Below are 15,031 nucleotides of genomic sequence, written 5' to 3' on the forward strand. Positions count from 1 at the left end.
CCAAGGGCAAGAACTTTTAAACTATATAGCCTATGACTTTAACTTTGTATCTAGTAATAAACTAAAAACTGTTTCCCTCTGAAATCCATCTGAAATGGCTTAAGGAGTAGGTGAGAGTGAACTTGACTTTGCACAAAATCAATCTTACCTACCTCTTTTTCACCAGAGATAAACTGGTTGGTGGCTTACCAGGGAGAAAAGGGAAAAAGAGGCTCCATAGTAGCACTAGTGGTAAAGAACCCACCTGCTTATGCAGGAGAAATAAGAGCTGTGGGTTCAATCCCTGGGTTGGGAACATCCCCTGGAGGAGGGCATCGACAACCCACTCCAGCTTTCTTGCCTGGAGAATCCCATGGACAGAGGCGCCAAGAGGGCTACCACCTATGAGATCACAAAGAGTCGGACACAGCTGAGCAACTTAGCACGCATGCACGCACACATCTTGACTGCTAATGCTTAGGCTTTGAGCCTCAACAAGACACTCAACAGGAAATCTATAATTGGCATCCTCTTCTGACAAGTCTTTGACAAATTGGGATTCTCATGACTTCTTTTTTTTTAATATTTATTTTATTTATTTGACTGTATCCGGTCTTAGTTGCAGCACACAGGACCTTAGATCTTAGTTGTGGCACGTGAAATCTGTTCCCTGACCAGGGCATGAACCTGGACCCCCTGCATTGGGAGCGTGGAGTCCTAGCCACTGGACCACCAGAAAAGCCCCTCTCGTGACTTCTTACACCAGAGAAATCCTCAGGAAGGCCATCATCACCTAGGCCAGAAGAAAAATCTGCTAGTTCTAGGACAGGAAGAGGAGATGCTGCTAGCTGGCTGTCACTTGCCCAGCTCACAGCCAGCTGGTTACCAAGGCACCGTGTCAAAGTAGAAGTTCTGCTCCGAGATAAAAAACCTAGATGGTACCTCTGTCCTGTGCTGCTGAGATGGCCATGCCAGGGGACAATGAAGTAGGGAGGAGTTACGGTCCCTGAATAGAATCTTTATTAAAGCAATAACTGCTTCAACTTCATATCTAAAGGGCTGAGTAAACAGCACTTCTCCAGGGAAGGAGATAGGGGTCACAGAGATCTCTGATCTAAGACAGATCTTCCGAAGCTGTTAACTAAGCCCAGAGCCTTGGTTCTAGTCCATTCCTTTCCCTGGGACCCAGCGTTCCTGCACATAACATGGGGATGGGTTGGATTGAACAGTCACACACTAAGGCCAGGCGTGGAATCTAACAAATTGTCCAGGTGTATCAGCCATCACACAGCTCTCCTGGTCCAGCTTTGCCTTCTCTTAATGAGGAGAAAACCAAGGGTTCAGAGGTGGTGGGGAGGGAGCTGGGGTACGGTCAGCTCACAGCTTTGAGCACTACACTTGCTTTTAAAAGGGTCCATGTGTTCTGGAGAACCAGCAGACAAAATAACTTGTGAATCAGATGGGCTCCTCTGTTTGGAACTTTCAGAGCAGTAGGGGAGTTTTACCCAGCTAAAGCAGGAGGAAATGACAATCGAAACTGACAAGGGGAAATCTTACCAGCCTAAAAGCAAAGTTCTACATTTAGATTTGAAAGAAAATGAACCATATGAAGCCAGGATCCATTAGGGGACAGGGAAAAGACTAATTGAAAGCCAACCCCAAACAGAACAAACATCTTCGAGAGCCAACAGCAAGCGTTGGAAACACCAGCTGAACCTTTTGGAGAAAGTGAGGGACATGGTGAGCTGCCCAAGGGTACAGCTGCCCTTGCAGGGGTCAGAGCACACCTGGAGAGCAGGCTGTGTCTGGGGGAGGCCAGAGCTTTGGTGGCGTGTCCAGGGGTGGGGTGTCCGGGGGTGGGGTGTCCGGGGGTGGGGTGTCCAGGGGAGGGCTGGGGAGGTGGGGGGCGCCAAGACTGAGGACAGTTTCCTGGTGCCCTAGAAGGAAATGGTACCCCACTCCAGTGTTCTTGCCTGGAGAATCCCAGGGACAGGGGAGCCTGGTGGGCTTCCGTCTATGGGGTCGCACAGAGTCGGACACAACTGAAGCGACTTAGCAGCAGCAGAGGGAATAGGGAGCTTTGAGAAGGGTAAAGAAAAGATGTGCCAGTGTAGAATGTGCTGGCTGCCCTTGCCTACACACAGAGCCCTCAGGCAGAGAAGCGCAGCAAGTCAAACAGCTGAGAGCCACGGGTGTGAGTGTCACAGCCTCTCCAACCACAGAACCTTTGCTCCAGTGGGGGTTCCACCCTGTAACAGGAAGTGCCTGCTTAGAAGGGAGGTGGTAACAAAATAGACACGGGGATGGGCCTGGGTGGCCTCAAAATTGCCTCCAGCCGGGTTTCTCAAAACTTAAAGTGCTTAGGGATCACCTGGGGATTTCTTACAACGCAGACCGTACTTGATCAGGTCTAGAGTGGGGCCTCAGACCCTGCATTTCTAATAAGCTCCCAGGTGATACTAATGCCACTCCTTCAGGGACCACAATTTGGTAATTCAGCTCACCACCACTTTCAGGTCAAAAAGAGCAAGTCTTGACCAGGAGGACTGAGAGAAGCCCTATCTGTGGTCCAAGCTCCTAAAAGGGAAGTCCTGGGATCAGAGTGGTCCACAAGCTAAAGGAATCCCATGAAGGTGACGGTGGCTCATGAAGGGGGTGTCCTCCTCGAGAACATGTGGGTTTCTCTAGGAGATAGGGGAAGGGTGGCGTCAAGCCCTAAGTGTTTTTTGGGTCCCCAGCAACACAGAATTTCTTCTCAGGACTAAGAACCAGACAATGCCTACAGCAAACGTGTCTAGAATTAATCAGCTCTGCCCCACCCACCCCTCCACAAAAGCTCTCTGGCCTCCTATTCCTCTAGGGGAAAGGTAACTACAGACTGGGAGACTCCCCAGCAGTGACTCATCCACACGCTCAAATCTGACCCCCGAAGCGCAGGATTCCAGAGGCCTTAACCTCCCGCTCTGCCGGCCCCAGCCTCCATCTCCAAGCCTAACCTCTCACTCCGAAACCCCCTACCCCCACCCCCGGTCTCTCTGTCTCTGGCTCATCTTCAGGTGTGTCCCTAATATCATCGGACCCAACCCTTCCAGACGCAGCCCAGTTGCTCTGTGCCCATCGCCTCGGCACCCTAACAGCATCTGGGTGGACTCCCCTAAAAAGTACGCCTAGTCTCGGACGCAAAAGTTCTATAAGCGCCCCTTTGTCTCCCCCTGCGGCGCCGAGAGCCGTGCGGGGCGCACAGGAAGTGCTCGGAAAAAGCTTGGCGGCAGCCGCCGGGCCGTCAGGGGCGCAAGGACTGAGCCAGGCTGAGTGAGGGTACCCCCCACCCCCGGCAAAGAAGAAGGGTCAGCGGGACGGGAGCCCGGGACTCCGAGTTCAGGACGGGGCAGCCCCTCTGCGTTCTCCCGAGCCGCGGCTGAGACTGACCAGGGCCAGTGCCCCTCCCTTCCGGAGCGGCTCCACGCGCCCCGAGTCCCTCTCAGCGCCCTCACCTTGTAAACCTTGCCGAAGGCACCGTCGCCCAGCTCGCCCACGATCTCCCACACCTCGTTGGGATCCAGGTCCCGGCGGACATGCTCATATTCGCGGGACTTTCTCTTCTCGAAGGTAGACAGGCGCAGGATGCGGCGGAAATTGGCGAAAGCCATGGCTGGGGGCACGCGAGCCGGGGGGCGAGGTGGCGCGGCTCCCGCGGCCGCGAGGCGGAGGGGCTGGAGGGCGCCGCGGCGCTCGGGGGCTCTCCGCAGACCCGCCCTTCCCCGCAGCCCGACACGGGTCAAGTGCGCCCCGGGCAGCTCGCGGCTGGAGCACCCGGAACCGCGCAGGCAGCCGCGGTCTCCGCCCCCGCTCGGTCCCTTCCCGGGGCCGCCTCCCGGTGCCGGCCCCGCTCGCGCCGCGCCCCCCGCCCAGCCGGCCAGCCTCGGGAGGCGTTCCGGGGACCCGGCTCCACCTGCCGCTCCCCGGCAACACCCGGAGACCCCCTAATTGGCTACGGGCGCTCCCCGGCTCCGCCCGTCGCCGCAGGGCACTCTGGAAACTGTAGTCCCCTGCGCGCCGCACGCCCGCAAGCAACAGACTAGGCTTTGGAGAGTTTAGGGGACCCTTCGGCGAGAGCGTCCCGGAGCTGGGAGACCCCCAGAGTCACGTGGCTCCCAATATTTCTGCCGGAGCGAAAGGGGAACCAAACTGGCTATTCGCGAGCGCCCACTGACTGTTGTCCAAAGACCAAGAGGGCGAACCGACATTAATCACTGAATCCGCCCTGTAACTTCCCGGCAAAGGGGCTCTGCCCCCGCTCACTTTTCAGGTGGGGGCGCCGGGCGGGCTAGGCACCAGCCCCCCGCTACACATCCTGTTGGCTGAGCCAGTGCGGTTTCCTCGGCGCGGTGCTGCCTCCTAGCGCGGGAGATGCCCGGTCCTTGCGGCAGTGGTCAGCCCTGGAGACCCAGGCTCCCCGGCTCGCTTCCCGCCTCCCAGGGCTCTGTCCACCGAGATCCACCAACCGGCCAGGATTACAGGGCTAGGAGAAAGAGCTCCTTGCCGACCTACGTATCCCATGCATCAGGATGGGTCTTCAAATATATTTGCATATTAAGTAAAAACTTTCTTATTCTTAAATTCCCAATTAAAAAAAAAATAAGCTCATTACACAGGGAGGCCTGGCGTGCTGCTGTCCTTGGGACTGCAGAGTTGGACACGACCGGGCGAACATACATAGAATTAAGTCTTCTTTGACTTAAGACCATCATTCTCGAACCTGGCCATTTTTTACTTGCCGCTGTTAACTGTCTCTAGGGCAGTTACACTTACATCTAAATCTAAGTGGGTTCCAAACGGTGGGCAGCATGTAAAGCTTATTATGGTAACTCTCCCTCATAAATAGAGCCTCAGCGAATGTCACACTCCAATAGTTCCCGTCCCTACGGAGAAAATTCCTGTTGAGGTGTTTTTACCACTCCGGAGCAGCAGGCAAACACCAATTTGGAAAGACAGCTGCAGAAGCCTGGGGTGCTGGTAGTGGTCTGCATAAGGGTACCCTGAGTAAAGATTGAAATGTCTCCACTAGTTAGTGAGTGGTTGCAACTGTAGAAAGTCTTAATCACCAGAAGAAGCAGACACAGCACAAGACTGGGCGCTCACCCACAAATAAACCTCCCAGAACAAGCCGGAAGGCAGGTCTTTCTCTGTTTCAGTCCACCTGACCAACTCTGTGAAGCGGATGGGAGGACAGTGGGGAGGCTCTCCCATTGGGAGGAAGGGGCTCTGACTTAGGCCAGTCTAGGGGTCTGGGAGTTGGAGGCCCAGGTTATCCCCAGGTCCAGCCAAACCACAAGGACTGTGTGAAAGCTCCAGAAAAAAATGAAGTAAGAAACAAAAATGGAGAGCTTCACTCAAAAATGTTATAAGTGAAAGAAACCAGACACAAAAGACCACATGTTACATGATTCCATTTATAAGAAATGTCTAGAAAAGGCAAATCCATGGGGACAGAAAGCAGGTTAACGGACTGAACTGAAATGGACATGAGGGGTCTTTTTGGAGTGATGAAAATATTCTAAAACTGGATTATGGTGATGATGTAATAACTTGGCAGATTTAGTAAAAATCACTGAATTGTATACTTGAAATGGGTGTACTTTATGATATGTAAATGATATTTAAGTAAAGTTGTGAGAAATCAAACAGAGAGGTTTAACAAAACAAGCTATATCTCTGAAATAGCGAATAGACAAGACTGGTCAAAGACACAAAATGAGTTACAGAAAGAAAAATAGTCCCCAAGACAATGAAAATGAACAGGGACATAGTATTAGGTACCATAGAGATTTTGAAATCACAAAATGACATTTTAAACAATTTTATGTGAATATAATTTGTATGAAATGGGTAATATGAAATAGGTAATCATGTAGAAGAAAATACAAATGATATACAAAATTATAAGTGATATATAAAAGATACATAATTTCAATAAGAAATAAAAGCCTAAATAAGCTAATAATGAATAAAGAATCAAAAATCTAACTCTGCCCCCACTGAAAGACATCATGTTATGTGGCTTTACAAATAATTTCTCCCTTTATATAAATACTTTAGGAAGATAAAGGAAATATTTCACTTTTCTAAGATGAGTTTTACTACAACTAAGTAGAGATAGTAAAAGAAACTTGTAGACTACTTTCCCTTAGGTAATAGATGGATTAAAAAAGATACTAGCAGGAGGAGACACATATATGCCTATGGCTGATTCATGTTGATGTATGGCAAAACCCATCACAATATTGTAAAGTAATTATCCTCCAATTAAAATAAATAAATTTAAAAAAAATAACAAAATACTTGCAAGATGAAACCCAAGGGGAATAAAAACACTATTACCAAGAAAGTTTTATCCAGGAATAAAAGAATGGTTCTATGCAGAAACAAAAGCAATTAAAGTAAGACACTGCATTGACAAAGAAAATCACATAGTCTCAGTAGTCACAGAAAAAGCATTTGACTGTTTTCTTAGGTTGGATTTTCCCAGAGACAAGGATCTGAATACAAATAGTTTATTTGGGAGGTGATGTTGAAGCCCGTAAAGGGAGCTGAATACTGCTATGGCTAACGGGGCTTAACCCACTTGGGTGTTCTGGGGATCAGGATACAGCATGCTGCAGACTCAGCCGAAGAGTCAAGGAAACTGGGGAATTTTTCTCTAAGCCTCATCTGTCCTTGACCAAGGGCTGCTCCCTAGGGCAGCGCTGCTAGCCTGCCATGCTTGAAAGCCCAGAGAGCATCTCTTAAGTTGAGAGATGTCATGGCACTTTGTACAGCTTCTGCTATAAAATCCTCACATTTCTTATTTCTTCTCCTTTTTCCTATGGCGTTTGCTAGAATCTTTAGCAAATGATTTTACTGTATGTTAAACAGTAACAGTGAAAGTAGGAATCCTTGTCTTGGTCCAGTATTTAATGGAAAAGGGTTTAAAGTTTCTCCTTTAAGTATGATATTTATGAAAGACTGTGGCAAAAGATCCTCACACGTGTGTGCTCAGTCACTTCAGTTCTGTCTGATTCTTTGCGACCCCATGGACTGTAGCCCACCAGGCTTCTCTGTCCATAGGATTCTCCAGACAATACTGGAGTGGGTTGCCATGCCTCCTCCAAGGGATCTTCCTGACTCAGGGAGTGAACCCGCGTCTCCTGCATTGTAGGCAGTCTCTTTACCCACTGAGACACTTTCCTGCTATTTCTAATTTGCTAATAACTTTTTCTCATAGCTGTAGAACTTTATCAAATATTGTTTCTGCATTTACCATATACGTTTATCTTATGATTAATTACATGAGTTTTCTCACCCAGCCTATAGTCATGGTAGATTTCATTGACTAAATACTCTTGCATTCTTAGAGAATATTTTATCTTCCTCTAGAAAGGCTAAGTAACACAAGCCCAAGGTCACACAGCTTATCAGCGGCAGAGTTTGGATTTGAACCTAAGTAGTCTGATGCCACGGAGAAGGCAATGGCACCCCACTCCAGTACTTTTGCCTGGAAAATCCCATGGATGGAGGGGCCTGGTAGGCTGCAGTCCATGGGGTCGCTAAGAGTCGGACACGACTGAGAGACTTCACTTTCACTTTTCACTTTCATGCATTGGAGAAGGAAATGACAACCCACTCCAGTGTTCTTGCCTGGAGAATCCCAGGGATGGGGGAGCCTGGTGGGCTGCCGTCTATGGGGTCACACAGAGTCGGACACGACTGAAGCGACTTAGCAGCAGCAGCAGCAGCAGTCTGATGCCAAAGTCTCTGCATCTGTTTGTGTAACTACTGTGTCCAGTTGCCTCTTGGTCATAATGTATATTTATACACATAGCATTGACTTTGACGGCAAACTTCACACTTTACATAGACTTTTATGTCTATGTGCACAAACCAAAGCACCCATACTTTTCTTGTGCTGTCTCTATCTGGTTTCAAAATGAGAACATTTATTATTTTTTTTTAATTTTATGTAACAATTTAAGATAGGAATTATCTGTTCATTGTAAGTTTGATACAAAACCTAGTTTTAAATTTGCAAATCTCTACTTCTTAATTAGAGTTGGAGCATGTCTTCATAAGTTTGTTAGATGTTTGCATTTCAGGTTCTTTGCTGGTTCATGTTGCTGGTTCATATTCTTTGCCCATTTTCCTATTAGATTTCCTTTCTCACTTTTTGACTGTAAGATTTTAAAAAAATAGTTTCTTACTGAGTACAGATGTCTTTCCAATGTATCATATATCTGTTAACTTTCCAATGACTTTTGTTGAGCAAGAATGCTTAATACTGATGTCATTGAATTTTTTTGTCTTAAAAAAATTTTTAAGTCAACTTCATTGAGGTTTTTATATTTAATAAAACGAGTTCAAAGTTTTGACAAATATATACGCCCATGTAACCATCACCATGGGCTCCCCAGGTGGTGCTGGTGGTAAAGAACCCACTGCCAGTGCAGAAGATATGAGACTCGGGTTCAATCCCTGGACCGGGAAGACTTCCCTGGAAGAGGGCGTGGCAGCCCACTCCAGTATTCTTGCCTGGGGAATCCCATGGACAGAGGAGCCTGGCTACAGTCCATAGTGTCACAAACAGTCGGACGTAACTGAAGCGACTTAGCATGCAACCATCACCAGAGTCAAGGTACAGAACTTTCCCCTCATCTCAGGAAATTCTTTTCCTTGATCATAAATTAATCCCCACTCACCATCCTCACCCCAGGCAACCACTAATCTGTTTTCTGTCACCATATACTGGAAATGTCTTTCCTAGTTCATCAGATGAATGGAACCATATGGTAGTGCTCTTTTAAGTTTGGTTTCTTTTCACTCAGCATAATATTTTGAAATTCATCATGTTGTTATATGTATTTGTGGTTCATTCTTCCTAAATGTTGAGTAGTATTCCAGTGTATGGATATACCACAATTTGTTTATCCATTCAGCTGTTGATGGACATTTGCAGTCTTATGTTATCATGAATAAAGATGCTACAAATGCTTATGAGGTTTTGCATGGATATGTATTTTCATTTTCCTAGATGCGCTTAGGAGTGCAATTGCTGGATCATACCCTAAGTATATGGTTAACTTCATAAGAGAGTATTCAAGTATTTTACAAAGGATTGTATCACTTTCAGTTCAGTTCAGTTCAGTTCAGTCGCTCAGTCGTGTCCGACTCTTTGCGACCCCATGAATCACAGCACGCCAGGCCTCCCTGTCCATCACCAACTCCCAAAGTTTACTCAAACTCACATCCATCGAGTCGGTGATGCCATCCAGCCATCTCATCCTCTGTCATCCCCTTCTCCTCCTGCCCCCAATCCCTCCCAGCATCAGAGTCTTTTCCAATGAGTCAACTCTTCGCATGAGGTGGCCAAAGTACTGGAGTTTCAGCTTTAGCCTCATTCCTTCCAAAGAACACCCAAGACCGATCTCCTTCAGAATGGGCTGGTTGGATCTTCTTGCAGTCCAAGGGACTCTCAAGAGTCTTCTCCAACATCACAGTTCAAAAGCATCAGTTCTTCGGTGCTCAGCTTTCTTCACAGTCCAACTCTCACATCCATACATGACCACTGAAAAAACCATAGCCTTGACTAGACGGACCTTTGTTGGCAAAGTAATGTCTCTGCTTTTAAATATGCTATCTAGGTTGGTCATAACTTTCCTTCCAAGGAGTAAGTGTCTTTTAATTTCATGGCTGCAATCACCATCTACAGTGATTTTGGAGCCCAAAATATAAGTCTGCCACTGTTTCCACTGTTTCCCCATCTATTTCCCATGAAGTGATGGGACTAGATGATCTTAGTTTTCTGAATGTTGAGCTTTAAGCCAACTTTTTCACTCTCCTGTTTCACTTTCATCAAGTACGTTCCCACAAATGATACTGCTCCAATCATATTGATATCATCAGTTCTTAAAACTCTAGCCATTCCAGTGAATATGTAATGGTACCTTACTCTAAGGTTTTGCCCTCAAGACATTTGCAAAATCCTAAAGTACATGGGAAAGAGGCCATGAAACCAAACAGAAAGCCAATAGGCTCATAAACTAAAAGGCTAAGGAGAGCCTTGTGGTCTCCAAATAAATTTTTCCATAAAATGGTACTATGGCTCTTTGGAGAAGTGCTTTCTAGATCTAAGACAGGAAATGTCTATCCTTACATCAGTATCTGTGCTCTGTCTTGAAAAAGAAAGTACAGACGGCAAATATGCACGTGTAAATGTGCTTCACATCATTAGTCATCAGGGAAATGCAGATAAAAACCAGCCTATCCATTTGAGTAGGCTAAGTTATGCTGCAGTAAAGCCTTCACACAATTCGGATGGATTTCTTACTGACTGTACAGAAAGCTACAAAGAATGTCGCGTCTATCCTCGTGAGAAAAAAAGATGGATGCTCTACAAAACTTTTCTTGAGAATATCAGAGGACTGAGGTCACGAGGCAACCAAGGAAACTGAAAGCCAAAAAGAACAAGCGAGGAGAGAGGGCACCCCACTATGGAACCTTTGGCAGAACACCACTGAAGACGGCAGTGGCCACACAAGTGGTAGAGAAGAAAGTAACTAAAGCTTGAGCAAATCATTAGAGGCAAAGTGTGGGCTACTGTGTCAGTGTGGGTTCGCTGGATTTCCTAGATACAAGGCATGATCACATGCATTGGCAAACTCCTTCCCATGTGTCTCCAATGGGTGCTTGTGAGAAGAATTGGGGGCAGGGCAGCAGACTGGAGAGTTCCGATTCTTGCTGAGGCAGGAGTAAGGGAGGAGGTTGGTGGCTGCCAGGAGATGAGTATAAAGTCTCATCTACTTCCTCAGAAGTAGCAAAATCCTTCAAAGCAATAGCTTTCTGCTGCTGGGAGAGGAGAATCTGTCACTCTCAAGCCCCAGATGAAAATCCATCGTTCTCACCTCCCAGGGCAAGGGAAGATCCTCTATCTTTTTGTGTAGTCACTGAGGAACTCAGGCTAATAGGGAACCATCATCTATTTTTAAATTTTTTTTTATAGGGGTAACTTTGGTTATGACCAACCTAGACAGCATATTAAAAAGCAGAGGCATTACTTTAGCAACAAAGGTCCATCTAGTCAAAGTTATGGTTTTTCCAGTAGCCATGGATGGATGTGAGAGTTGGACTAAAAAGAAAAGCTGAATGCCAAAGAGCTGATGCTTTTGAACCGTGATGTTGGAGAAGACTCTTGAGAGTCCCTTGGACTGCAAGGAGATCCAACCAGTCCATCCTAAAGGAAATCAGTCCTGAATATTCATTGGAAGGACTGATGCTGAAGCTGAAGCTCCAATACTTTGGCTACCTGATGCGAAGAACTGACTCCTTGGAAAAGACCCTGATGCTGGGAAAGATTGAGAGCAGGAGGAGAAGGGGACAACAGAGGATGAGATGGTTGGATGGCATCACCATTACTCAACTCAACAGACATGAGTTTGAATAAACTTCGGGAGTTAGTGATGGACAGGGAGGCCTGCTGTGCTGCAGTCCATGGGGTCGCAGAGTCAGACACAACTGAGCAACTGAACTGAACTTTGGTTTATAACATTAAATAAGTTTCATATGTACAACATTATATTCCTATTCTGTGTACACACAGCATGCTCAGGGCACCATCATCTTGAATGTTACTGGTTACTATGGCATTGGAAAAGACAGTTAGATCTGATATTTTGGGAATTGTTTGTTACAGTACCACAGTAGTTAGCAGTCCTTACCCTAATTAACACACTGGGAAAACGCAGTTAAATTTTACACCATTTTTTCTCCCGTCCTCTAGCAGCAACAGATCTTCCCCTATATAGCTCCTGGTGAGTTCTGACGGCACCCACAGCTAGCTTCTTCATATGACATTATTTTTAGCATTTTTTTACAGTGAATATTCATTTAGATCTACTCACACATATTCAATTTCTGGTACTTCTCATTCCTCCCTGAATGTCTGTGTTTTCATAAGGGATTATTTTTCTGTGTTTGAAGAGTTCCCTTATGGGTGTTAATTTTCTCAGTTTTTGTGTGTATGGGTTTATTTTGTTAGTTCCTTCCTTCTGTCATAATTATATTGCACTTAAATTTTATCATTTTGGGGACCTCTCTGGTGGTCCAGGGGAGAAGGCAATGGCACCCCACTCCAGTCCTGTTCCCTGGAAAATCCCACGGATGGAGGAGTCTGGTAGGCTGCAGTCCATGGGGTCGCACAGCGTCGGACACAACTGAAGCGACTTAGTAGTAGTAGTAGCTGGTGGTCCAGTGGTTAAGACTCCACGCTGCCAAGGCACAGGGGCACAGGTTCCATCCCTGGTCCCAGAACTAAGATTCCACATGCCGTGTGCCATGGCCAAAAGATAAATAATAATACTAAATTATATCATTTTTAAAGCCTTTAAAAAAATTTATGTATTTATTTGGTAGTGCTGGGTCTTAGCTGTTGCATGCAGGATCTTCAGCTCCTTGCAGCATGCGGAATCTTTAGCTGTTGTATGCAAATGAGTTTCAGTGTGTGGGATCAAGTTCCCTGACCAGGGATTGAACCCAGGCCCCTGCACTGAGAGCGTGGAGTGTTAGCCAGTAGACGGTCAGGGAACTCCCTGCAGTTCTGACACTGTTATCACTTCACTCCACGTTGTTTACTTGGATTGACCCACGCATTCTTACTACTTCGTTGCTCTGTGTTCCTTCTTACATCTTGGATTTTCTCTCTGTGATCATTCTCTTACTATTTTAAGTTGATCCTTTATAATTTCTTTTGGGAGAGTCCGTTAGTGATCATTCTTAGTTGTTTGGGGGTTTTGTCTGTTTGTTTTTGCCTGAATACAGCTTTATCTCATCCTGTTTTTTTTTTCTTTTCACTATAGAAAATTTCAAACATATTCAAAGTAGAAAGAATAGTGTAAGGTAGTACTAGTATATACTCATCAGTCATTTCATGTTCGAACAACCCTAGTATATGTATACGATTACCCATGAGCCTGAGTCATTTTGAAGCACATTCCAGCATCTTATCATTTTGTCTTTTTAAACAACCTCATCTGTTGTCACTTCTAATATTATATCCAATCAGTGTTCATAGTTCTCCATCATCTCATGCTTTTTGGTAAGTTGTTTATTTTTGTGGGTTTTCAAATGCACAATCTATATTAATAAGGGTCCTAATATGTCCATACACTGTAACTGGTGCGATCTGAAAGACTAATTAAACTGTTAGTCTACAGATCCCTCTTGCATCTCTTTTTCTTTTCTTGTAAGTTTTTACTGAAGCAGCGGAGTCCTTTTCTTTTAGAGCTTTCCGCAGTCTGGGCTTTGTTCATTGTGTCCCAACAGTGCCATTTAACATGGACCTCTGCTGTCTTCTCTATTTCCCTGATTTATATTTTCTGTAAAATGGTCAAATTCAGGTTTGATTTTTCTCCTCATTCTTTTGAGAAAGTAAAATTCACATAATATAAAATTAGCTATTTTAAAGCACACAGACACTTCCCCGGTGGTCCAGCGGTTAAGAATCCACCTGCCAGTGCAGGGGATACGGGTTCCATCCCTGGTCCAGGAAGATCCCACATGCCGAGGAGCAACCAAGCCCGTGTGCCACAACTACTGAGCCAGCACACCCTAGAGCCCATGCTCCGCAGCAAGAGAAGGCACCCCAATGAGGAGTCCACGCACCCAACCAGAGAGGGGCCCTGCTCGCCACAGCTAGAGAAAGCCCGCGCAGCAATGACGACCCAGTGCAGCCAAAAATAAGTATTTTAATTTTTAAAAGTGTACAATTCAGTGGCACTTAGGACACTGACAGTGCTACTCATCTATCACCTCTGCGGGTTTGAAACGTTTTCATCAGCCCACTGGGAATCCAGAAGCTGTCACTTCCCGTTACCCTCCCCCCCAGCTCCTGGCAGTGGCTGATCTGCTTTTCTATGACTTTGCTTCTTCTGGATACTTAATATAAATGGAATCATATAACATGTGACTTTCTGGGCTCGGCTTCTTTCACTTACCATAAGGTTCATCTACATTGTAACGTGTATCCTTCCCTTTCATGACAGAATGATATTTCACTGTATGAATGTACTACGTTTCATTTGTCATCAGTTTATGAACATTGGGTTGTTTTCACCGTTTGCCTATTGTGAATAGTGCTGTTACAAACATTTTGTACAAGTGTTTATTTGAATACTTTTCATTTCTTTTGGATATATTATCTAGGAGTGAAATTGCTAGGTCATATGGCATGGGGTCGAAAAGAATCAGACACGACTGAGTGATTAATGCTAAAAATAATGGTAATTTCATGTTTAACTTTTTAAGGAACTTCCCTTCAGTCTTGAAAGATGATTTTACTGAAATCATCTTTTTTCTTGAAACCATAATTTTAGTTGGCTAGATTGTTTTTACACATTGAAACATAATTCTGTTATGTTTTGGTTTCCATGTTGTGAAGAAGTGGATTGTTAATCATCAGTCCTTTGAAAGTAATCTTTCTTCTCTGATTGCCTTTAAAATCTTTGTCTTTGGTAGAATATAGTTGCACTCTGATGTGTACAGATATGTATTTCTTCTTATTTCAGCTACTTAGGACTTCAAGGTTTTGAGAAGCAATATTGCATGGCTAAAAAGCAGTGATTATTGGCAGGCTATCTGGGTTCACATGCTGACTTCACCATTAACTAGCCTATTGACATTAGGAAAATTACTTAACTTTTCTGAGCTGGTTTCTTTTTTTAAGTTTTAATTGATATAGTTGATGTACAGTATTATATAACTTACAGGTATACAACATAGTGGTCCACAATTTTTAAAGGTTAGATTCTATTTACAGTCATTATAAAATATTGGCTAGGGAATTCCCTGGTGGTTCTGTGGATAGGAGTCTATGCTTTCACTACTAAGGGCGCAAGTTCAATCCCTGGTTAGAGAACTGAGATCCTGCAAGCTGTGAGGCAAAGCCAAATATATATATATGTATATTATGTATATATATAGACATGTAACATATAATATATCCTCCTTGTATAATATATCCTTGTAG

The 15,031-nt window shown here is 45.2% G+C and overlaps 1 protein-coding gene across 1 annotated transcript in view; it reads right to left on the reverse strand.

The window, feature by feature from the left end:
* STK10 (serine/threonine kinase 10) overlaps positions 1-3,878 on the reverse strand; it is a 124,453-nt gene extending 120,575 nt beyond the window's left edge. The window contains exon 1 of the mRNA XM_027520253.1: positions 3,474-3,878. Within this exon, the coding sequence (XP_027376054.1) occupies positions 3,474-3,629 (156 nt within the window). The 5' untranslated portion in view covers positions 3,630-3,878. The remainder of the gene's footprint in view (positions 1-3,473) is intronic.
* Positions 3,879-15,031: the final 11,153 nt, after the last annotated feature.

Source organism: Bos indicus x Bos taurus, chromosome 20 (assembly GCF_003369695.1).
Source record: "Bos indicus x Bos taurus breed Angus x Brahman F1 hybrid chromosome 20, Bos_hybrid_MaternalHap_v2.0, whole genome shotgun sequence".
NCBI lineage: Eukaryota > Metazoa > Chordata > Mammalia > Artiodactyla > Bovidae > Bos > Bos indicus x Bos taurus.